This window comes from Erpetoichthys calabaricus, chromosome 1, assembly GCF_900747795.2.
Source record: "Erpetoichthys calabaricus chromosome 1, fErpCal1.3, whole genome shotgun sequence".
NCBI lineage: Eukaryota > Metazoa > Chordata > Cladistia > Polypteriformes > Polypteridae > Erpetoichthys > Erpetoichthys calabaricus.
The window spans coordinates 340754522-340780433 of record NC_041394.2 but is presented as its reverse complement, the minus strand read 5'-3'; the positions used below and the strand labels follow the sequence as shown (position 1 = coordinate 340780433).

At 41.3% G+C, this 25912-nt stretch overlaps 1 protein-coding gene across 1 annotated transcript in view; it reads right to left on the bottom strand.

The window, feature by feature from the left end:
* Positions 1-13613: 13613 nt before the first annotated feature.
* Positions 13614-25912, bottom strand: part of LOC127527664 (zinc finger protein 484-like) — a 28090-nt gene continuing 15791 nt past the window's right edge. The window contains exons 2-3 of the mRNA XM_051927148.1: positions 21882-22345; positions 13614-18074 (exon numbers count right to left, since the gene is read on the bottom strand). Coding sequence (XP_051783108.1) covers positions 17401-18074; positions 21882-22266 — 1059 coding nt within the window. The 5' untranslated portion in view covers positions 22267-22345 and the 3' untranslated portion in view covers positions 13614-17400. The remainder of the gene's footprint in view (positions 18075-21881; positions 22346-25912) is intronic.

Genomic DNA, 25912 nt, shown 5'->3' with positions numbered 1-25912 from the left:
CCTTCTAAGGAAGTATAGTTAGCTCTGTCCTTTCTTACACAGAGCATCAGTATTGGCAGTCCAGTCCAATTTATCATCCAGCTGCACTCCCAGGTATTTATAGATCTGCACCATCTGCACACAGTCACCTCTGATGATCATGGGGTCCATGAGGGGCCTGGTCCTCCTAAAATCCACCATCAGCTCCTTGGTTTTGCTGATGTTCAGGTGTAGGTGGTTTGAGTCGCACCATTTAACAAAGTGCTTGATTAGGTTCCTATACTCCTCCTCCATTTAGTCACGATGTGACCCATCTCACTGGAGAAGTAACATCTGAGGGTCACCGTGGAGTGGCCATCCATTCTCTCAGGTTGATGCCTCGGCCTCCTTTACGCTTGTCTCTGGTCTTTGTGCACCAAAGGTCTGAGTGTGGTGACCCAAGACTGGCAGCAGATCGGTCAGGTTAGGTGTTCAGTCGGGGAGTGAATCAAACAGTTTGCTGCTACCATCTTTACCATCCACTCAACCAGACAGCTCAGTCTAGATCAACTCACCAATCCTGACAGTACTCTGCTTGGCATATCAATACAAGTCGATAGCGGAGTAAAATCTCCCACATAAGTGTGAGGTATTCCACGGCAGCGTGTTCTTCCATCATCGTACAGCTGCAAGGCCTTTCCTGACAAAATTGGCTCAATGAGGTGTGACCAGTCCCATGCTGGCCAGCTCTGGTGAGTAGAGGTGCTCTCAAAGATCAGGAAGTAGGTTTCTACATAGGCCGGTGAGAACTTTGGAGCAAGTAGGTTCATATCCGTGCCATTGTAGTGTTCCTCAACCTCAGCCAGATTGGCCTACTGGGTTGCTACTTGTGCTTGCAGTTGGTTCAGCTGTACGACTTTTATTAGGTCAACCAGTTCTCTCATTTTCCAGTAAAATTTTGCATGTGGATGGATGGAAGAACACAAGAGGATTCCAAAGAAGCGTTGGGGTGCCAACCAAGTCACACCTTTTAATCCTATTTTGATAACTTCCAAAGATAATAGGCACTTGATGATACAAAACAGCCAATAAAAAATAATAAAATAATGGCACACTTCTCAGCTCCAGGAACGAACAGCTTGGTAGAGTGTTTCTTGACTGGGGTCTCCATCTTCTTTGAAGTTCAGTCCAGATTGACAGGTCTTTCTCTCTTTGGGGCTTCTGCACTCTTATAGGGTTCCACTAGTTGTCCTCATTGTGTGTTTTCTCTCCACTGAAGATGAGAAAAGAGATGATACTGTTAGCAACTGCACTCCCTTTCACCTCAGGGTGATATCGCTTACCTTGGCTGAGCCCAGAAGGTGAACCTCTAACATGCATGCATGACACAGGACCTGCTTAGCCCAACCCCAGAAGGCAGGCAGACCCAGCTGGGAGGTCACAGACTCAGGACAGGAGATCAGCTTTGGCATGAAGTGACCTCCTGTACATGACGGATGGTGAATTTTTAGGATTGAAGGTCCAGAAACCACCTGCTCACCAAAGGGTTGGAATCATTTTAGGAACACAACTGCTGAAGTGCTGCGTGGTCGGTCACCAGGATAAAATGCCTTTCTAAGAGATAATATTTGAGCTGAGAAATTGGCCATTTGATAGGAAGAATGTTCCTGTCAATCCCCAGACACGTCAATCCAGAAGTTTTCGTCTGAAATACATCTGAAGGTGTCCAGCTTCTTCAATATTCTAGCTTAGCACAGCAATAGAGTGTTCTTCAAGGAAGTGGAATTAGTGCAGAATCTACTTACAGTAAGGCCGGGTTTATACTTCACACCATGCGACGTATGCTCCAGTGGACGCTTCTGCTACGCTAGCCTTTTACTGTTTATACTTGCGCGCGTACTTTACGTACATCTGGAGGAATCCAGCAGGTGGCAGTGTGAGATATTATCACGGTGAGAACAGGTTCGGCTTCTCTGTGTTGTGAATTGCCTGGAACACCCATTAAATTCTGATGACACCTTACCACAATATCTCTGAAAAGGATGTTTAATGATTAAATCCATCAATCCAGGGAAGTGTCCATTCCGGCTAGCATTGGGCACGTGGCTGAAACAATCCCTGGACGGTGCCTCAGCTCATTGCAAGGTGAACACAAGCACACACCTACACTAGCGTCATTTTAGCGGCACCAAATCTGCATATCTTTGGAAGGAAACCGGAGCACAATGTGGATACCCAGCAGGAAAACATGTAAACTCCAGGCAGGGAATACCAGCGACGTGACTCCCTGCGAAACAGCAGCACTAACGCTCCGCCAATGTGTCACCCCCATGTGTGTAATTATTAACAGTATTCATTATTTAAACGAAATTAACGATTTATCTTTACAATGTAACATACATACTTCAATGCATTTTATCATGAAAGTGATATCAAGTATAAATCTAAAGATTCTAAATGTGCAGAGTTGGACTATCGTACATTTAATGTGTTCTGTGTGGTGATCTATTGCTGTCAGGTCAGAAGGAAGCCACAAAAAAGACGGCACAAAAGATGCTAAGTGAGACTTTGTCATTACGATCGGGAATATGCAACACTTGAATATAAAAGCACCACAAATGCATCTGTATGTCGGTATATTCCTTCACCACATCGAACCATTCATTAAATATCGAAGTGCGCACATCGATCCCGTAGGATCCGCATAGAGGATTTCTGTCACATGTAGATAGTAACCAGAGACTCTGACGTCACGTTCCGACTTTTATCACACTGCGCCCCCCCAAGTTTTTGCTGGTACTGCAACTTAATTTCTGAAGACCTGCTCAGAGGACGCGTCAAATGAACGCTGGGAACGCGTGGCACCCATGATGCATATTCTGAGCGTGAAGTACAGTATAAACAAGCCCTATGCTCATATTCACATAAATGGGGCTAATTCCATTCCAGAAAACCTGGATTTAGCGAAAACTGTTGGAACAGATTAAGTAAGAATTACATAATCCATGAGGCCAAAGATGTGGACACCTCACTAATCCTGCTTGCTTTGTGGAATCGGGATTTGACTGTTCCAGAAAGAAAGATCTGACAAAATCCAGCTCAATTACTGGGGCAACCAATGCTCGGAAACTAACCTGCAAAAGAGCAGGATTAACATTAAGATTTGAGGTCGCAATAAATAAGTAGCAGAGCATCCAGTCATAAGATCAAAGGTTGTAAATGTCCTCTCAGAAATGTGTGCCAGCTGCAAAAAAAGCAGACAAAGTATTCATAAACGCTGTACCCCTTCCTGAATGAACAATCATCACAGAAGCACAACTACTTTTCTAGATTCTGCATAAAGCAACATAATGAGACCTTGATTAGACATTCCAACATGCCCAGAGACGTTTCTGCTGATACAGCAGACATGCCTTGCTGTGAGGACTTCATGAGTTTCTTCACATCACTGCAAACATTGTGAGACATGTCAACAATTTAATATAAGCAAAAGTGATTGATCTGGCCTATTCCATCCTATGGTGATCACTGAAATGGATTTTGCTGAACCATCTACATATACTGGGGCGGCACGGTGGCGCAGTGGTAGCGCTGCTGCATGGCAGTTAGGAGACCCGGGTTCGCTTCCCGGGTCCTCCCTGCGTGGAGTTTGCATGTTCTCCCCGTGTCTGCGTGGGTTTCCTCCGGGCGCTCCGGTTTCCTCCCACAGTCCAAAGACGTGCAGGTTAGGTGGATTGGCGATTCTAAATTGGCCCTAGTGTGTGCTTGGTGTGTGGGTGTGTTTGTGTGTGTCCTGCGGTGGGTTGGCACCCTGCCCGGGATTGGTTCCTGCCTTGTGCCCTGTGTTGGCTGGGATTGGCTCCAGCAGACCCCCGTGACCCTGTGTTCGGATTCAGCAGGTTGGAAAATGGATGGATGGATGGATCTACATATACTTGTTTGAGATGTAATAGTGGATACATCTAATGGATTCCAAACTTGGTGGTATTAAGGTGTATTTCCATCTGGGGGCACATGCAGGTTCATTAAGGATTGCAGCCATTACTAAACCTATATAAATACAGTAGAGTCTCGCTTATCTGACATTCTGTATTATCAGACGTCCCACCGCAAAAAAAAACACCTCAATCGGTAACAAGAACTGCAAGTTGCGAGTGTGAGCGTAGTCTATTTTTTGTTGCTCCCAACTCTACCACAGCTAATTACAGTGGAACCCTCAGTTTGTGAGCACACAGTGCATCTGCAAAGTATTCACAGCGCATCACTTTTTCCACATTTTGTTATCTATCCATCCATTTTCCAACCCGCTGAATCCAAACACAGGGTCACGGGGGTCTGCTGGAGCCAATCCCAGCCAACACAGGGCACAAGGCAGGGAACCAATCCTGGGCAGGGTGCCAACCCACTGCAGGACACACACAAACACACCCACACACCAAGCACACACTAGGGCCAATTTAGAATCGCCAATCCACCTAACCTGCACGTCTTTGGACTGTGGGAGGAAACCGGAGCGCCCGGAGGAAACCCACGCAGACACGGGGAGAACATGCAAACTCCACGCAGGGCGGACCCGGGAAGCGAACCCAGATCTCCCAACTGCGAGGCAGCAGCGCTACCCACTGCGCCACCGTGCCGCCCCACATTTTGTTATGTTACAGCCTTATTCCAAAATGGATTAAATTCATTTTTCTCCTCAGAATTCTACATACAACACCCCATAATGACAACGTGAAAAAAGTTTACTTGAGGTTTTTGCAAATTTATTAAAAATAAAAAACCTGAGAAATCCCATGTACATAAGTATTCACAGCCTTTGCTCAATACTTTGTCGATGCACCTTTGGCAGCAATTACAGCCTCAAGTCTTTTTGAATATGATGCCACAAGCTTGGCACACCTATCCTTGGCCAGTTTCGCCCATTCCTCTTTGCAGCACCTCTCAAGCTCCATCAGGTTGGATGGGAAGCGTCGGTGCACAGCCATTTTAAGATCTCTCCAGAGATGTTCAATCGGATTCAAGTCTGGGCTCTGGCTGGGCCACTCGAGGACATTCACAGAGTTGTCCTGAAGCCACTCCTTTGATATCTTGGCTGTGTGCTTAGGGTCGTTGTCCTGCTGAAAGATGAACCGTCGCCCCAGTCTGAGGTCAAGAGCGCTCTGGAGCAGGTTTTCATCCAGGATGTCTCTGTACATTGCTGCAGTCATCTTTCCCTTTATCCTGACTAGTCTCCCAGTCCCTGCCGCTGAGAAACATCCCCACAGCATGATGCTGCCACCACCATGCTTCACTGTAGGGATGGTGCCAGGTTTCCTCCAAATGTGACGCCTGGCATTCACACCAAAGAGTTCAATCTTTGTCTCATCAGACCAGAGAATTTTCTTTCTCATGGTCTGAGAGTCCTTCAGGGGCCTTTTGGCAAACTCCAGGCGGGCTGCCATGTGCCTTTTACTAAGGAGTGGCTTCCGTCTGGCCACTCTACCATACAGGCCTGATTGGTGGATTGCTGCAGAGATGGTTGTCCTTCTGGAAGGTTCTCCTCTCTCCACAGAGGACCTCTGGAGCTCTGACAGAGTGACCATTGGGTTCTTGGTCACCTCCCTGACTAAGGCACTTCTCCCCCGATCGCTCAGTTTAGATGGCCAGCCAGCTCTAGGAAGAGTCCTGGTGATTTCGAACTTCTTCCACTTACGGATGATGGAGGTCACTGTGCTCATTGGGACCTTCAAAGCAGCAGAAATTTTTCTGTAACCTTCCCCAGATTTGTGCCTCGAGATAATCCTGTCTCGGAGGTCTACAGACAATTCCTTTGACTTCATGCTTGGTTTGTGCTCTGACATGAACTGTCGACTGTGGGACCTTATATAGACAGGTGTGTGCCTTTCCAAATCATGTCCAGTCAACTGAATTTACCACAGGTGGACTCCAATGAAGCTGCAGAAACATCTCAAGGATGATCAGGGGAAACGGGATGCACCTGAGCTCAGTTTTGAGCTTCATGGCAAAGGCTGTGAATACTTATGTACATGTGCTTTCTCAATGTTTTTATTTTTAATAAATTTGCAAAAATCTCCAACTTTTTTCACGTTGTCATTATGGGGTGTTGTGTGTAGAATTCTGAGGAAAAAATGAATTTAATCCATTTTGGAATAAGGCTGTAACATAACAAAATGTGGAAAAAGTGATGCGCTGAGAATACTTTCTGGATGCACTGAAATTCGTTCCAGAAACGCGCTCATAGTCCAAAGCACTCGTATATCAAAGTGAATTTCTCCATACGAAATAATGGAAACTCGGATGATTTGTTCCACAACCCAAAACTATTCATATAAAAATGATTATCCATCCATCCATTTTCCAACCCGCTGAATCCGAACACAGGGTCACGGGGGTCTGCTGGAGCCAATCCCAGCCAACACAGGGCACAAGGCAGGAACCAATCCTGGGCAGGGTGCCAACCCACCGCAGGACTAAAAATGATTAATACAAAATATAAAGTAAAAATACATAAAACAAATTAACCTGCACTTTACCTTTGAAAAGAATCATGGCCGGTGTGAGTGAGTTTCTGAGCTGTTGCGGGATTCCACCCAACGGGACGACATGCGGAAGAGCGTCCCAAAGCAATCACAGTCTCCCAGCTCTGTAGCAGTTCACCGTAAAAGCGAATCCGAAAAGATCGCGGACATGCTGTAAGTGCCTGCCGTCGATGGGTGATACAAGGAACAAGGAACATTATAAATGTGCAGGGCACAGTACTACTTGGCCACGGCCCTGCCTGACTGCTGTGTCTGTGTATAGGACAGTGGCAGATCCCGCTACAATAAATAACTGCGCTGTTGCTGTTTCAAGCTGAATAAAGCTGGTGTTGCTAAAGTACTGAGACTCAGCTTCGTGTTTTGGGGTGCAAGACAGGGACTCGCACGTCACAGCACACACACACACAGTCAGTCACAATTCTGTAGTAAAAAGTATACACTCGTACGGATGTTGACTATATGAGTGACGGAGTTAAGGCTCTAGAAACTGCAGTTAAATACATTGAGCAACAAGAAGAAGCTACGGGAATTGACATAATGATGTTGCAAAGATGGTGAGCCTCGGCAGCGAAGAAACTACACTCGTCAGGAAAGCAGACTACGATCAAAAATTTCTTTAAATCATCACAGGACTGAACTTTTTAAGTACAGTACATACTGTATTTAACTTCAGACAATTCTGTAACTGTAAGTTCATTTTTTCAGTTAACTTTTTCTGTTGTTTTGTTGTAAAACATGATTATTAGGTTCATAATGTGTAAAATTATAACACAGTTTGACGTTTAATAGGCTTTTTCTTAACACCTCCCATTATTCCGACATTTTCACTTATCCAACGTTCTGCCACCCCATTTATGTCGGATAAGCGAGACTCGTGTGTGTGTGTGTGTGTGTTATAATATATATTATATATATAAGGGCGTCACGGTGGCACAGTGGGTAGTGCAGCTGCCGCACAGTAAGGAGACCTGGGTTTGCTTCCCGGGTCCTCCCTGCATGGAGTTTGCATGTTCTCCCCGTATCTACGTGTGTTTCGTCCCACAGTCCAAAGACATGCAGGTTAGGTGCATTGGCGATCCTAAATTGTTTCTAGTGTGTGTGCGCACTGCAGTGGCCTTGCGCCCTGTGTTTACTGGGATTGGCTTCAGCAGACACCCGTGAGCCTCTAGTTAGGATATAGCAGGTTGGATAATGCATGGATGGATTAGATAGATAGATAGATAGATAGATAGATAGATAGATAGATAGATAGATAGATAGATAGATAGATAGATAGATAGATAGATAGATAGATAGATAGATAGATAGATAGATAGATAGATAGATAGATAGATAGATAGATAGATAGATAGATACCATTCCCTAAAGGTAAGGTGGTGATCAAAAGAATTAGTAGCACTAATGGAAGATACTTGCCTAATCAAAGGAGTGCTATACTTGACCAAAGCATGATGCAGTCAGGGTTTCCTGAGATCGGCTTGTCCAGTCTTTGACAGAGTGTTGGGAAAGCATTGTCCTAGGCAGGGGCAGCAGTAATGTCTTCCATCCATCTGTAGTTGAGCTCTGGAGTTCCATCCGGTTGTTCGATTTTTATACCTTCTCTTTGAACATCCAACTTCCAAATACAATTGGTTTGCTGACTGCAAAGTTTGCTTGCTTGGGAAACCTTGAAATAGCCGTTCACTCTGGGCAAACAGGGGACATCAGCACTTCAGCTTTCTGTCACACTGGACTCATCTCATCATCCTGTCAGGTTCACCCTGTCACTTAGATTCTCACTGTAAATAAAGTGGTGTGTTTGAATAACCCTTACAAATCACAGTGGCACATGAAAAGCCTTTGCCTATACAAGGGTAACTGCAAATGGTCATGGAACAAGTGGCGTGTGCGGCATCATGCAAGGCATTTGCAAAGAATTACAAAGCAAGCATAACTTGATCCAATCCTATCATCCTCAGTTAGCAGGACTGGACCAAATTATGAAAATCAAGCAAAACAACTAATCTACAGAAGCTGGTCTGAAGTGCAGTATCCCCTCCCAAGAGAATACCCAGTTTATCTCCTCATGAAATTTTAATGGACTGGCTGATGCTCCATCCACCTTCAGTCCCACTGACTCTCCAATGCATAACTATTGTGTAGCACTAACTAAAGCCTTGAACTGCCCCTTAGATCAGGAGCCTCCTTCTACATCGTGCCACTGTTTTTCAGCAGATGGCTTCGTGTATGTACTGATGTTCCAAAGAAAGGGCACCCTTATGCCCTGTTGGAAACACCCACATCAACTGCTCCGGACAGTAAATGGTAATAACAAGCTGACTTTGTCTCCCAACCGTCCAACTTGAGCTGACCCTCTAATGTACTCATTTCTAATCCTGTCCATCCTTGTCACACCCAATGCAAATCTTAGCATCTTTAACTCTGCCACCTCCAGCTCTGTCTCCTGCTTTCTGGTAAGGGCCAGCGTCTCCAGCCCATATAACATAGCTGGTCTCACTACCGTCCTGTAGACCTTCCTTTCACTCTTGCTGATATCCGTCTGTCACAAATCACTCCTGACACTCTTCATTTATGTTAGGTAGAATGCCCAGAGAGGGCTGGGTGGTCTCGTGGCCTTGGAACCCCTGCAGATTTTGGCTTTTTTTTCTGCAGCCTTCTGGGTTTTTTTTTTTTTTTTTTGTCCTCCCTGGCCATCGGACCTTACTTTTATTCTACAGTATGTTAATTACTATTGTCTAATTTTATTTTTTTTCTCTTCCTTCATCCTGTAAAGTACTTTGAGCTATATCTTTTGTATGAAAATGTGCTACAGAAATAAATGTTGTTGTTCTCCACCCACGTCACCCTGCCTGCACTCTCTTCTTCACCTCTCTTCCACACTCCTCGTGACTCTGTACTGTTGATCCCAAGTATTTCAACTCATCCACCTACACCTACAAGAATTACGGTCTGAGAAAGACAACTTAAATTGGAGTTAGCAGTTCAGCCATGTCAGACAAAAATAACCCATTGTATTTTGGAGAACAGTAGAGAACAATAAGTAAGAGGAGACCAGACTGTGTTAATAGCTTAAGAGAAGGACAAATAACGGACCTTCAATTGGTATTCTTTGCAACTGGTTTTCATCTATACCATTCTAGAGGAGGGAAATATTTCAAATCCTACTGCTTTTTGTGTGGGCCCATGTGTTTTATTAATAATGTGCGGTCTTAAACGTTTGTGTTGGCGTTTTTTGTTTTTTTTTAAATCTACTGAGGAGCCTCCAGCAGTTAACAGTACAATTCAATTTGTTCCTTGTCCTCTTCTCCCACCTTTCCACTTTGATGAGCTTCCATTGTTCACCCTCCAGTTACTGATGGAGATGATGAGTACATTACACACACACACTCCTGTAATTTACACCAAATGTACGTCATGTTACTTTATAAATACACACAAACAATCACTTACCATTCAACATCCTGCAACATCTCGACTCTCCAGGGACATATGCTAGGATCCTGTTTGTGGACTTCAGCTCGGCATTCAATACTATCATTCCAGAAGTCCTCCACACCAAACTCACTTGGCTCACTGTACCAGCTCCCATCTCCCAGTGGATCAAAAACTTCCTGACAGATAGGAAGCAGCAAGTGAGACTGGGAAAAATCACATCCAGCACACGAACAGTCAGCACTGGCGCCCCCCCCCAGGGATGTGTCCTCTCTCCTCTGCTCTTCTCCCTCTACACAAATGACTGCAACTCAAGAGACCCGTCTGTTAAAATCCTGAAGTTCGCAGATGATATGACAGTCATTGGCCTCATCAAGGACAGTGACGAGTCTGTATACAGACGAGAGGTCGAACAGCTGGCCCTCTGGTGCGGTCAAAACAACCTGGAGCTGAACAAGCTTAAAACTGTGGAGATGGCAGTGGACTTCAGGAGGAGCCCCCCAGTGCTGCCCCCTCTCACACTACTCAACAGCATTGTGTCTGCTGTGGAAAACTTTAGGTTTCTGGGATCCACAATTTCCCAGGACCTAAAGTGGGAACTAAACATAAACACAATTGTTAAAAAGGCCCAGCAGAGGTTGTACTTCCTGCGCCAGCTCATGAAGTTCAACCTGCCTCAGGAGCTGCTCATCCAATTTTACTCTGCAGTAATCCAGTCTGTTCTCTGTTCATCTATCACAGTTTGGTTTGGCTCAGCCACAAAACAGGACAGGAACAGACTTCAACGGACAGTCAGGATTGCAGAAAAAATCATTGGTGTTGATCTGCCCTCCATTCAAGACTTATACAGATCTCGAGTCAGGAATCGGGCAGAAAACATCATTGCAGACCCATCACACCCTGGTTACAACCTTTTTCAACTTCTTCCCTCTGGTAGGCGCTACAGAGCACTGTACGCCAAAACTACCAGACATGTGAACAGTTTCTTTCCTCAGGCCATCACTCTCATGAACACTTAAGTCAATCTCACAGCATCAGGGACAATACTAGGTAAAACCGGAGTCCAATTCCTTGTATGTGTACATATACTTGGCCAATAAAGCTGATTCTGATTCTGATGTATGCCACAGGTCATCTCTTTCACTCTATAGAGTTGTTTTCGTTTTCAGCTCGTGTCCATTTCATCTCTAACTCACGGTCATGGACACTCCAACTTGTTTGTTAGTTTTTCTCTTTCATTAATCAGAAACGTAAAACCCTTGATACTTTTTCAATGGGTGACCCGTCACCACCTCCACAATGGTCCTTGATGGATTAAATGAAGAAAGGAAGAAAGAAATTAAAGCTCTGTGTGCGCAGAATCACCACCTCCTTGAGACTGGAGATACGAGGAGAACAGGACTGAAAGAAAATATAGACAGGGACAAACTGAAGGGGCCATCTTTGATGGGTCTGGGCACTATGGTGTAGAAATGGGACTCAATGACGAAAAGTGAACCGGCGACACCAATGAACAGCAAGTGATTGAGGGGGAAAGGTCAGTCTTCCATCACAACTTGGATAGCTTGCTTTATCCAAGTTTTCCCCATTTTTTGTTAATTAAATAAATCATCACAAAAACAAACAACAGAAGCACATACACAGTGCCCTCTATACTGTTTGGGACAAAGACATATTTCTTGATTACATGCTCCGCTCCACAGTTTAAAATTACAAATCAAACAGACGTAATTAAATTGCACATTGCAGACTTTCATATACAGTTAGGTCCATAAATATTTGGACACAGACAACTTTTTTCTAATTTTGGTTCTGTACATTACCACAATGAATTTTAAATGAAACAACTCAGATGCAGTTGAAGTGCAGACTTTCAGCTTTAATTCAGTGGGGTGAACAAAACGATTGCATAAAAATGTGAGGCAACTAAAGCATTTTTTTAACACAATCCCTTTATTTCAGGGGCTCAAAAGTAATTGGACAATTGACTCAACGGCTATTTCATGGGCGGGTGTGGGCAAGTCCGTCATTATGTCATTATCAATTAAGCAGATAAAAGGCCTGGAGTTGATTTGAGGTGTGGTGCTTGCATGTGGAAGATTTTGCTGTGAACAGACAACATGCGGTCAAAGGAGCTCTCCATGCAGGTGAAAGAAGCCATCCTTAAGCTGTGAAAACAGAAAAAACCCATCGGAGAAATTGCTACAATATTACGAGTGGCAAAATCTACAGTTTGGTACATCCTGAGAAAGAAAGCAAGCACTGGTGAACTGAGCAACGCAAAAAGACCTGGACGTCCACGGAAGACAACAGTGGTGGATGACCGCAGAATCATTTCCATCGTGAAGAGAAACCCCTTCACAACAGACAACCAAGTGAACAACACTCTCCAGGGGGTCGGCGTATTGATATCCAAGTCTACCATAAAGAGAAGACTGCATGAAAGTAAATACAGAGGGTGCACTGCAAGGTGCAAGCCACTCATAGGCCTCAAGAATAGAAAGGCTAGAGTGGACTTTGCTGAAGAACATCTAAAAAAGCCAGCACAGTTCTGGAAAAACATTCTTTGGACAGATGAAACCAAGATCAACCTCTACCAGAATGATGGCAAGAAAAAAGTATGGAGAAGGCATGGAGCAGCATATTATCCAAAGCATAGCACATCATCTGTAAAACACGGTGGAGGCAGTGTGAGGGCTTGGCCGTGCATGGCTGTCAGTGGCACTGGGACACTAGTGTTTATTGATGATGTGACACAAGACAGAAGCAGCCGAATGAATTCTGAGGTGTTCAGAGACATACTGTCTGCTCAAATCCAGCTAAATGCAGTCAAATTGATTGTCCATCTGTATCATGAAACGCCACCCAATGACCCAAAACATACAGCGAAAGCAACCCAGGAGTTTATTAAAGCAAAGAAGTGGAACATTCTTGAATGGCCAAGTCAGTCACCTGATCTTAACCCAATTGAGCAGGCATTTCACTTGTTGAAGACTAAACTTCAGACAGAAAGGCCCACAAATAAACAGCAACTGAAAGCCACTGCAGTAAAGGCCTGGCAGAGCATTAAAAAGGAGGAAACCCAGCATCTGGTGATGTCCATGAGTTCAAGACTTCAGGCTGTCATTGCCAGCAAAGGGTTTTCAACCAAGTATTAGAAATGAACATTTTATTTCCAGTTATTTAATTTGTCCAATTACCTTTGAGCCCCTGAAATGAAGGGATTGTGTTCAAAAAAAGTTTTAGTTGCCTCACATTTTTATGCAATCATTTTGTTCACCCCACTGAATTAAAGCTGAAAGTCTGCACTTCAACTGCATCTGAGTTGTTTCATTTAAAATTCATTGTGGTAATGTACAGAACCAAAATTAGAAAAAAGTTGTCTCTGTCCAAATATTTATGGACCTAACTGTATTTCTGTCACTAACATTTAGAAATGACAACACTTTTTATACATGGCCCCCTCTATATTGCGGCGCCATAATATCTGGAACACAGCAATGGCTGCTAAATTAAAGCACTGGAATTCTCAACTCCAAAGATACTCCTTGAGCTGCAAAAAAGAACAGATCTGCTATGGTCAGAATGTGGCTCTGAAAAAGAAAACCTCTAACAATACTGTAAAACCATTGGAACTTTTTTTATATTAAAAAAAAGCAACATAAAAATATATATAACAACAACTGGGACAATTATATACTCAAAGACTGAGGTAAAACTAATCAAATATTTATTCTTTCTCGCCTTTAATATTTTGTATCATCCAGATAAGTTCAATCAGAATAACTGTTGTAGCATAATACATATAAAACAAATGTAGATATTTGTAACACAAAGATAAATAGGTTAATTTGTCATAAGAATATAATAAGGCACAAAAGGTAGCACAAAGTCACTATGAACTACCTATACATCTCTGCATAAAAGTTTGTGTCAAAAACATGAACATTTTTTTGATATAATCTCAGGGTAGGCAGCAGGTTGAAGATGTGCACCAACAGCCACCTCAAAGGACAGGCCATCCACACGACTGTGTGTGTCACCCGGTCACACGCCACACACAGAACCTCTAAACGGCCGACGAGTAACTTCATCTTTATTTAACACTAGCAGGAGGCACCAAGTCAATTTTGGAATTGAAAACTAGCCTGTAGTGTTCCTCTGTACAAATCTGGTGGAGACTACTTCAACGGTATGGATTTGCATACCGGACAAGCACACCACCATTCAGTCGGATAGATTACAACAGAAGAGAATGGGAATGTCAAGGCAATGGCTATCCATATTTTCTAATCTTGCTTATGCTGGAATAGGCCCCAGCTTCCCAGCGACAACCAAGATTACCTAAAAGTGTTCAACTGTATCTTCTACACAAAAGAGAAAAATATGAAATGCCCATTTTAGAATATGTAGCCCTGTGCAGCACAATGGAAAATCCAACCCCAGGCATTGTAATAGATTACTGTGTTCAGACTAAAGGACCAATCAAGGAATGCAGAAAAAAAAGAATCTCACCTGGTTTTCTAAAACTCCTTTTCCTGATGAGGGTTATGGTGGCATCAGGCTAAGCAGGATAGCCCAAATTTCCTTTTCACCAGCTTGATATTCCAGCTCTTCCTGGAGAATTCCAGAAAAGAAAAAAAAAAAAAGAAGAAGGATCTACTGCCAGGTTCTAGTCCCTCTGGGCCTTTTCCAGTTTTTCGGCAGGCAAAGGCGGACTTGCATCCAACCTTCACCCTTCATCTTGCAGCAGCCGCCAAACCGATCCTTAAAGCACACCACTTAACATCACCTAATTCCTAAACATCCCCTTCACCATAACCCTTTGTTTCTGATATGCAAGTCAATTTTTAATCCACCAACAGACATTTTCCTGAATTCCTGTATTTTATTATTATTATTGCTAGCCTCCATGTAGTACTTTATCAAAAGCCTTCTGAGAATAAAGTTAAATATCACGTGTACAGTACCTCTTCTTTTGTCGTTTCCTCATAGAACCTCAGCATTTTAGTGAAACACAACCTTCACTGTCTAAACTCTTTTTGACTGTTTAATAACATACCTGTTCTCTCCATCATATGCTGCTTGATCTTCTCCGTCATAATTTCTTCTGTTAATTAATTCATCATTAATGTTGTGTTATGCACCCAGCAACTGCTTTGAGACCTCCAGAAGAGATATTATCTGTTCCGAGGAGACTACAATTCTTAAATCTCTTTGTACCCCCTTTATTAGTCTCTGTTATTATTGTTGTTGTTTATCACCTTCTTCATATGTGCAAATTAAAAAAACTGAAGTAATCTCTTTAAGTCATCTTTCTTTATTTCAATATTTCTCACTTGCCCTTTAGCTTTCCTGACATCCTTTTCAATGATTGTTCTCATAAGCACTACAGTTAATCAATGGAGATATTACTCTCAGATGTCTTATACAGTTGTAATTTCCTGTTATTCATCACTTGTGACTTCTTCTAAATTTTGGGATATGCTTCTCCTGAATCTCAACTGTACCCACATTTACAAGGCTCTCTCAAGTCATCTCATTTAAGCCTAGCGGCATCTGATCAAAATCTTAAGTTTGGGTGTTCGTATCAGAGCTCTGCCCAAACATTCAAATGTGTTACATCTGGTCACAGCGACTCAATGGTTCGCTCACCTCTAACCCCTCAATCCAGGCCTAAATCTGGAAAGGGTTCCCTTCTTGTTGATTCTTTAACATGCATTTTAAAAAAAAAGTCACCGATTACTCTGCTACTTGTAATATTAGCCCACTTAATACTTTAGAAATGAAAATATTACATGATAACATCCCCATCTAAAACTTGCTTTTTAAAAGAACCATCTTTCTTGGGTCATCTTTTCCATTTTGCTGGTCTCTCCTATTAAGAAGAATAGTTTATACACAGTGGTAAGGCAGGTCATGTGAAGACTGGGCGGTTCAGAATTTTCTTAGCCATTTCTCAGTACACAGATGTTTGTTGCTCTAACCAGAAGTGGGGTACAGCATATGGACCACCAGGTGTTTTCCAGTTAACAGCAGTTAAGTTCCGAGTTTGTTCTTTCGGCTGTTACCTCAAGCCATTCCATTCCTTTCAGCTTTGTTTTTCCGGTTTCTGTTTGAAGTTTGCTTTTCCGAGTTGCTTATTTATTGTGTTTCTGATATATTTTTTCTAAAAATGTTTGTCTTTTTTTGTTCAGGCGATGACGTTACTTTACATTCTCTGGGACTTATTCTGATTGTCCTACAACAGTTTGCTCCATACGTTCTTTGAGTTTGTTTATATCTTAACGTTTTGCCTTCTGTCAGATTATTGAGTTGTAGGTCTTCATGTATTAATATGCAATTGTCTAACTTCACCAGTTCAATTTTTAGGGCTTTTCATATACTATTTGATGAAGGACACCACACCTCACAGAATATTTTAATATTCATTTAATACAGGGTGGGGTGTCATTTTGTTGACATTTCCTTACTTTGATTTTCTTCTGTGCTGTTACATTAGTGGTGAGGAGTTTTATTGCACCATAAGCAGACCCCATTCTACTGTAGATCGGTGGCTGTCAGTTGTGGTCTTTTTCACCTTACTTGTAGTATTTTGTCCATTACGGTTTATTGCTATTCCTGGTCACTTCTTTCACCTGAAATGTTTTCTGTGTATTTGTCCATTGCTTAAGTCCACAAGCTCCTCTTTAATTTCCTGGATGACTTTGTCCACTAATGACGATGTCTTTCCTGCTCTTGAAGTGTTCTCAGATGTTGGTTTACTCTGTGCGACTTTTGTGCATTTCTAATATCAGTTTTTCTAATTCTCATTGATCTTCTCTTGTACTTTTTAGGTGGATTCTGTTGAAATTAAACTTCTGCTGTTATTTTCAGTCTACTGGATTTCCAGCGTTTCGTTTCTTCCCTCTTCCTTTCCATTTTATTACTGGCATTTCAGGTTTGAGAACTGGTTACGTTGTTGGACATTCCACTTTTGGCTAATGTTTTTCTGGTTGTCTAGGTTTATAGTTGGGGTTTTCTCGGACATATAAATGACCTCTTTTTGATGCAAATTTGCCTGTTTGTATAAATGCTGGCTTTCTTTCCTGTAACATTTCTACTTTTCCTGGGCATTGGAGGTATTCTAATTTTTCTTCTCTAGTTTGTTTCTTTCCTTAATTGTTCAAATTAAGTATCCTAAATTTGCATTGGTTATCTTACCTAATTTGAAAATGAAGATTACATTTTTGCACTGCATTTCTGCACAAGCCCTCCCAGGATACCCCTCTCAGCTGAACACTCAAGATCACTTAAGCAGAGGTGCTCTTCTTTACCTTCATTTGATCACTAGACTGTTTCTAGTTGTTCTTGGAACATGTGTTGTCTTTCTTTATTCAACAGTGGTGGGGCTGCTGACTTCTTCTATGCCTGAAGCTTCCTCCTTTTATGATAGCCTTTTGCCACATTCAAAAAAACAAAATTGCTTCTATCAAGTATGAATTTTTTGGTGGGTCAAAAGATTGCTCCTTTGTGAAAACCGCTTGCCACATTCAGAACAGGTATAAGGCTTTTCTCCTGTGTGAATTCGTTGGTGGCTCTGAAGACCACTCTTGTAAAAAAAACGTTTGCCACACATAGAACAACAATAAGGCTTTTCACCTGTGTGAATGATTTTGTGTTTCTGAAGTCTGCATTTTTTCAAAAACTGCTTTCCACATTCAGAACAGGAATACAACATTTCTCCTGTGTGAATTCTTTGGTGGATCTGAAGTGTGCTCTTGTGTGAAAATCGTTTGCCACATTCAGAACAGCAATAGAGCTTTTCTCCTCTGTGTATTGTTTTGTGGATCTGAACACTGCTCTTATGCGCAAACCGCTTGCCACATTCAGAACAGTAATATGGCTTCTCCCCCGTGTGAATTGTTTGGTGGCTATAAAGTTTATTCCTTTGTACAAATCGCTTGCCACATTCAGAACAGCAATAAGGCTTCTCTCCCGTGTGGATTTTTGTGTGTCTTGTGAGAATGCTCCTTTGTGAAAAACATTTGCCACAATCAGAACAAGAATAAGGCTTTTCTCCTGTGTGAATTCTTTTGTGATTCTCAAAATGGCTCCTGTCAAAAAACTGTTTGCCACATTCAGAACAGCTGTGAGGATCGTCTCCTGTATAAAGTTTAAAAGGAAAAATAAATGTTTATTTTCAATCTACTTCTCTATTGTTTGCATTAATTCATAACATGAAATACTGTAAAAGCTGGCAGAAATAACAAACATCCTTTTATAAGCATAAGTGACTGTAAAACTTTGGTTGCAAAAGTAAAGCCACTAAACTTGATAATTTTCCTTTCTGTATTAAAACTTCTTACCATATAAGCCAAGACATTCACACAGTAAACAAAAATAAATAAAGCATATGTTTAAGACACAACTGACAAGATTACAGGTTGCATTTGGGTAATAATACAGAACTATCTCATCATATTGTCATTTTTAAAATATTTAAAATTGTTGTACGTTAATAAAGGTGAAAAGTAATAATCTTCTGTTATCTTAACATTGAAAATAGTTTCATTTATAAAACAGAGTGGCATTCCAAAAATGTGAAAAGTACCTTTAGTAATCACATCTGTGCCCTGCCACTCCTCTACAGCTACACCGAAGGCACTGAACTCCAAAATGTATATCAAAATGACTTATTTAAAATCAGCAGAGAAATTGACAAAGTATTGCAATAATGTACAAGTGGAAGAAAATTTTGAAGATGAGACACTGAATCAGCGTGGCTATATCTGTCTGCTTTGGATGGGGAGGATTACTCAGCTATACAACACACCAGTGGCATTTACATTCTCCATTATAATGTTAATGGATGCATAGTGCAGTGTCAGGATTTATTTATGCCAATCACATTGATTAGCCATGATACAGGATAAGCTCATCTGGAGTTGAACCAATTCTGAACAGAGGCTTTCACTATTTATTTCTGTTATACGATCTGGGGCCAAAAGTTTTGAGAATGACACAAGTATTGGTTTTCACAAAGTTTGCTGCTTCAGTGTTTTTAGATCTTTTTGTCAGATGTTTCTGTGGTATACTGAAGTAGAATTACAAGCATTTCATACGTTTCAAAGGCTTTTATTGACAATTACATTAAGTTTATGCAAAGAGTCCATATCTGCAGTGTTTGCCCTTCTTTTTCAAGCCCTGGCATGCTGGCTGTCAATCAACTTCTGGGCCAAATCAATGACTGATGGCAGCAGTCCATTCTTGTATAATCAATGCTTGGAGTTTGTCAGAATTGGTGAGTTTTTGTTTGTTAACCCGCCTCTTGAGGATTGACCACAAATTCTCAATGGGATTAAGGGCTGGGGAGTTTCCTCAGGTAACAAAGTGACCTCTGAGCTGCCCCAGGGGGAGATACCACAAGGAAGGATGCTCACGTCAAATTTCCCCACCACAAAGCCTGTACTTCCCACATTTCCCAAAGTACATGAAGGCAGCAGAGCTCATCCTGTAACAGCTCTGCAGCAAAATGTGGAAAGGAAACACGTATCTATCTATCTATCTATCTATCTATCTATCTATCTATCTATCTATCACTCACTCCACAGCTACAGGTCATCACTAGGAAGAGGCTAAAACCATAGCAAAGTCCACAATACATCACACATCCCTTACAAAATCAGTTATAGTTTAAAAAAAATAACAAAAGAGAATAAGTATTGCATCTATATAATTCATAATTATGACCACTGGCTCGGAGGGTTTGTTTTCAGTCAGAAGTGGGAGTTCGGGGTATTTGCATATGGATGCAAAATTAGCTTAGACACAGGAAGCCGAGGACCATGGTGCAAGGAACCTTTCGGAATCGGCTAATGTTAAGAGAAGTGTCCCACTGGGGGTCAGAGCTAGGGATGCTGCTATTTTTAATTTTATATATATATTATATATATATACAGTAATCCCTCCTCCATCGCGGGGGTTGCATTCCAGAGCCGCCCGCGAAATAAGAAAATCCGCGAAGTAGAAACCATATGTTTATATGGTTATTTTTACATTGTCATGCTTGGGTCACAGATTTGCACAGAAACACAGGAGGTTGTAGAGAGACAGGAACGTTATTCAAACACTGCAAACAAACATTTGTCTCTTTTTCAAAAGTTTAAACTGCTCCATGACAAGACAGAGATGACATTTCCGTCTCACAATTAAAAGAATGCAAACATATCTTCCTCTTCAAAGAAGTGCGTGTCAGGAGCAGATCATGTCACAGAGATAGAGAAAAGGAAACAAATCAATAGGGCTGTTTGCTTTTAAGTATGCGAAGCACCGCGGCACAAAGCTGTTGAAGGCGGCAGCTCACACCCCCTCCGTCAGGAGCAGAGAGAGAGAGAGAGAGAGATAAAAACAAACAACCAAAAATCAATACGTGCCCTTCGAGCTTTTAAGTATGCGAAGCACCGTGCAGCATGTCGTTTCAGGAAGCAGCTGCACAAAAGATAGCAACGTGAAGATAATCTTTCAGCATTTTTAGACGAGCGTCCGTATCGTCTAGGTGTGCGAACAGCCCCCCTGCTCAATCCCCCTACGTCAGGATCAGAGAAAGTCTGCGCAAGAGAGACAGAGAAAAGTAAGCCGGGTAGCTTCTCAGCCATCTGCCAATAGCGTCCCTTGTATGAAATCAACTGGGCAAACCAACTGAGGAAGCATGTACCAGAAATTAAAAAACCCATTGTCCGCAGAAATCCGCGAACCAGCAAAAAATCCGCGATATATATTTAAATATGCTTACATATAAAATCCGCGATGGAGTGAAGCCGCGAAAGGCGAAGCGCGATATAGCGAGGGATTACTGTATATATAAAATGATTTGAAAGGGAATATAAGTAACAAGTTGATTAGGTTAGCCGATGATACCAAGGTAGGTGGACTGACATATAATCTTAAATCCATTGAATCATTCCAGAGGGACTTGGACACCATACAGGCTAGGGAAATATGTGGCATATGACATTTAATGCAAGTATTTCATGTAGAAAGTAAAAATGTTAGATTTGAATACACCATGGGTGGTCCGAAAATTGAAAGTAGACCCTAAAAGGGAAGGACTTAGGAGTTGTAATGGACTCTACGCCATCAACTGCCAGACAGTGTTCAGAAGAAATTAAGAAGGCTAACAGAATGTCAGGTTATATAGCGCCTTGATGTGTGGAGTACAAGTCACAGGAGGTTCTGCTCGACCTTTATAACACCCTGGTGAGGCCTCATGTGGAGTCCTGGGTGCAGTTTTAGGGCTCCAGGCTACAAAAGGGACATAGCAGCGCTAGAAAAGGTCCAGAGAAGAGCGACTAGGCTGATTCCAGGGCTACAGGGGATGAATTATGAGGAAAGATTAAAAGAGCTGAGCCTTTACAGTTTAAGCAAAAGAAAATTAAGAGGAGACCTGACTGAAGTGTTTAAAATTATGAAGTGTATTAGTCCCGTGGATCGAGAATGTTATTTTAAAATGAGTTCATCAAGAACACGGGGACACAGTTGGAAACCTGTTTCACACAAACATTACGTATTTTTCTTTACACAGAGAACCATAGACACTTGGGATAAGTGACCAAGTAATGTGATAGACAGGAGGACTTTAGGGACTTTCAAAACTCAACTTGATGTTAGTTTAGAAGGATTAAGTGGATAGGACTGGCAAGGTTTGATGGGCTGAATGGCCAGTTATCATCTACAGTACATTGTTCTGATAATACCTTCTGTCTTTTGAATTTTTCAAATTTACAAATGTAGTGAAAGAACAGCAAATTGCTAAACCTTACAACATTGATGAACTCTCAAAACTACATTAAACACAATTTTACTGATTTTCTCACAAAAGAAAAAAAAACACACACACCTGTACAGGCCTATAGCCCCAAACCTAAAGCTTACATATATACTGTATATTTATTTATTTTTCCCCCCACTTACTTTTTCTAGTTGTCTTTGTAGGTAGTGGTTGATCTTCCAGAGTCCTAAAAGTTGAATTTTTTTTACACCTTTTTCTGCTTGACTGTAATGATTTAGACTTCAGGTTCACAGAAGATCGGGATGATGAACAGGGTCTGCTTTGAGACGAGACTAAGCCAGTCACCACTCCATCTTGACACCCATAAAGAAGGCCATCCGCCTTGACATTCTCCACAATGGTATGGTTGCACGTTTCACCTCTGACCCATTTCTCTTCAGTCTCTTCTTTAATTCCTACTGATCCCAGTTCAAAATACTCATCCTTAATGTCCAGGTTCTCCTGTTTAGGGAAGACACACTCCCACTCACAGTCCTCTTCCTTAATACTTACAGTTATTATCTCCATAATATTTGTGTCAGCCTCACACGGCTCCTTTTTGACATCTATGCAGATGTTACAGTACAGGGCAGCTTCCTTTGTCTTTCTGTGAAAACAACAGCATTTAATTCCAGTAAAACTGCAGCATGCAGATCCAAAGACATTTTATTTCACTTTGCAACACCCTCTCAGATAAGGTTTACACTTAAGAGCAACCCGACAGTAATTTAACTTCACATAAAATTATCATGTGTAAAACAAATTTGGAAGTGTAGTGAGGGTGGAACAGGTTGGAAAAGCATAACCTTTGCCCACAGCAGTAGGTCAGCAGTATTCAATCTTTGGGTTAAGCATACAGAATTGTTATAGAATTGTTTTATCGGTTATAGGTTTATACAGAAAGAGCCACATGATTGTGTTAAAAATCTGATGTCGGGAAGAAGGAGAAGAAAAGTGGTGTTTAACTTTGCCGCAAAGAAGTGTGAGACAATTTGACTGATTGATGTTAATTGGTTCATTATCAGTTCTGCCTTTGGCAATGACAATAACTAAAATTAATTTGGTAAGTCTCTCACTTTATTTTCCTTACCTTTCATAGTTAGGAGGGTTTTCTGGCTGTTAGACTTCTACCAAGGTAAATGAAGCTCACTCATTTTAAGGAACAGAAGAGTAGAGTTTTCTAACAAACACAGGAATTATAGAAATATGATGATTGAATATATATATCAGTACAGAAGGCAGGATGCGAGACAGACAACCACAATAGCAAGTAAATAGCTAGCTTCTTCAGTGTTTAGAGTTCTAATTTATATTGGCACAGTTAAACAGCTCACTACCAAGACTCATGTTCAATGTTGTGTAGAGTTGAGTGTTGTTGTTCCAGGATAAAGTCGAGGATTTTTCTATTTTACGATTGAATGCACTCGATTTTTTTTTTCTTTTGGCTACATGGTCCTTTATTTTGTGGTATGGTGTGAAGCCATCTTCCTCAACTCTGTGTTAGGCTTTGTTGCGTCCTCTGCACCTTCATAGACAACAGCATTACTATTTCTAGCAAATGAATTAAGGCTCTGAAGTGCCCTTCTTGAAATAATGCAGCTTTTCAGTCTTAGTTGTTTTTATCTAAACTTTAAGAACACTAGAACAATCTAGATGAGAACTGGATATTCAGACCAACAAAGCTCACCAGTCCTATCGTCGTAATTCTTCTATAAAAACTTCAAGTCTACAGTATATTTGAAAGTCATTAACGTCTTACTGTCTATCATGTTCCATGGTGGCTTATTCCAAGTGTCTATTGTTCTTTGTGTAACGAAAATACTTCCTAATATTTGTGTGAAATTTACCCTTCACAAGTTTCCAACTGTGTGCCCGTGCTCTTGATGAACTTATTTTAAAATAACAGTCCTGATCTACTGGACTAATTCCCCTCATAATTTTAAACACTTCAGTCATGTTTCCTCTTAATCTTCTTTTGATTAAACTGTAAAGGCTCAGCTCTTTTAATCTTTCCTCATAATTCATCCTCTGTAGCCCCTGAATCAGCCGAGTTGCTCTTCTCTGGACCTTTTCTAGAGCTGCTATGTCCTTTATGTTGACCCAAACTGCACCCAGTACTCCAGATGAGGCCTCACCAGTGTGTTATAAAGCTTGAGCAGAACCTCCTGTGACTTGTACTCCACACATCAAGGCGCTATATAACCTGACATTCTGTTAGCTTTCTTAATGGCTTCTGAACACTGTCGGGAAGTCGATAGCTTAGAGTCCACTACGACTCCTAAATCCTTCTCATAAGGTGTACTCTCGATTTTCAGACCTCCCATTGTGTATTCAAACCCACCATTTTTATTTCCTATGTGTAATACTTTACATTTACTGACATTAGATTTCAACTGCCACAAATCTGCTCCAAGCCTGTATGATGTCCAAGTCCTTCTGTAATGATTTAATGGATGCTAGATCACCTGTGAATCCACCTATATTGGTATCATCTGCAAACTTAACCAACTTGTTACCTATATTCCTATCCAAATAATTTATATATATGTTAAAAATATCAGCAGCCCTAGCACTGACCTCTGCTGGTAACCACTCTTAACATCGGACAAATCTGATGAGGTTCCTCACACCATCACCCTCTGCTTCCTGTTTCTGAGCCAATTCTGCACCTGTCTACAAACATCACCCTGAACTCCCACTTCTTTTAGTTTGATGCCCAACCTCTCATATGGCACCTTATCAAATGCTTTTTTTTTTTTTTTTTCATTTTTTTTAATATTTTTATTTTATTAATTTTCATTGTAATCATTCCATACAAAGAGATCAATTTATAACCCAACAAATTTGAAGACAAATCAAACCCCACCCCTGAGAAGGAGAGCTTAGCTAAAGGAAAATTGCTTAAGGCTTTTTAATAAGGCAACATTAAACAAAAGAAAGGGAGAAGTAAATATCTATGTAAATAAGAGATGAAGAAGGGAGTTAAATGTGATAATAGTTATTTCTCTTATTCTAAAATAATATTGATTAAATCCTGCCATGTTTTGAAAAAATTTTGTACAGATCCTCTAACTGAAAATTTGATTTTTTCCAATTTCAAATAATATGAAACATCGGTTTCCCACTGACTTATAAGAGGAGAATTAGGATTCTTCCAATTTAACAAAATAAGTCTGCGTGCCAAGAGTGTAGTGAATGCAATCACCGTTTGCTTGTCCTTCTCCAATTCAAGTTCATCTGGAAGAACACCGAACACAGCTGTTAGTGGGTTAGGAGGGATTGTGATACCAAGGCTGTCTGAAAGGCACTTAAAAATTTTTGTCCAAAATTATGTTAGTTTGGTGCAGGCCCAGAACATGTGAACCAGTGAGGCAGGAGCTTGGTTGCAGCGCTCGCAGGTTGGATCCTGCCCTGGAAACATTTTGGACAGTTTTAAGCGAGACAGATGAGCTCGATATATAATTTTTAGATGAATTATTCTATGCTTTGCGCATATAGAACTCGAGTGAATTCTCTGCTTTGCTACCTTCCACTCCTTTTCTGATATATTGATTAAGAGATCTTCTTCCCAATGTCCTCTTGGATCTTTGAAAGGTAGGGAATCTAATAAGATTTTATATATTGCGGAAATGGTGTTTAATTCCTCGAAATTGAGCAGTATTTTTTCCAGCATTGTGGAGGGAGCAAGGTGGGGGAAATCGGGCAATTTCTGTTTAACAAAATTTCTAATTTAAAGATAGTAAAAGAAATGTGTAGCTGGGAGGTTGAATTTTGAACGTAATTGTTCAAAAGATGTAAATATGTTGTCTATATAAAGATCTCTGAGCATTTTAATCCCAAAACTTTTCCAGGTATTAAAAACTGGATATACTTGCGAAGGTTGAAAGAGGTGGTTCCCTTGCAGAGGTGCCACTGATAAAAGATTTTCCATCTTAAAATGCTTCCTAATTTGGTTCCATATTCTGAGTGAGTAAAGCACAATTGGGTTATTAGTATATTTGTGATAACTTTCATTTATTGGAGAGCAGAGCAGGGAGTATAAAGAAGTACTACAGGATTTTACTTCTATTGCGGACCAAGCCTGTGTATGTTCATTTATTTGTGTCCAGGTTTTTATGGCTTGTATGTTTGCTGCCCAGTAATAAAACTGAAAATTAGGTAAAGCCATGCCACC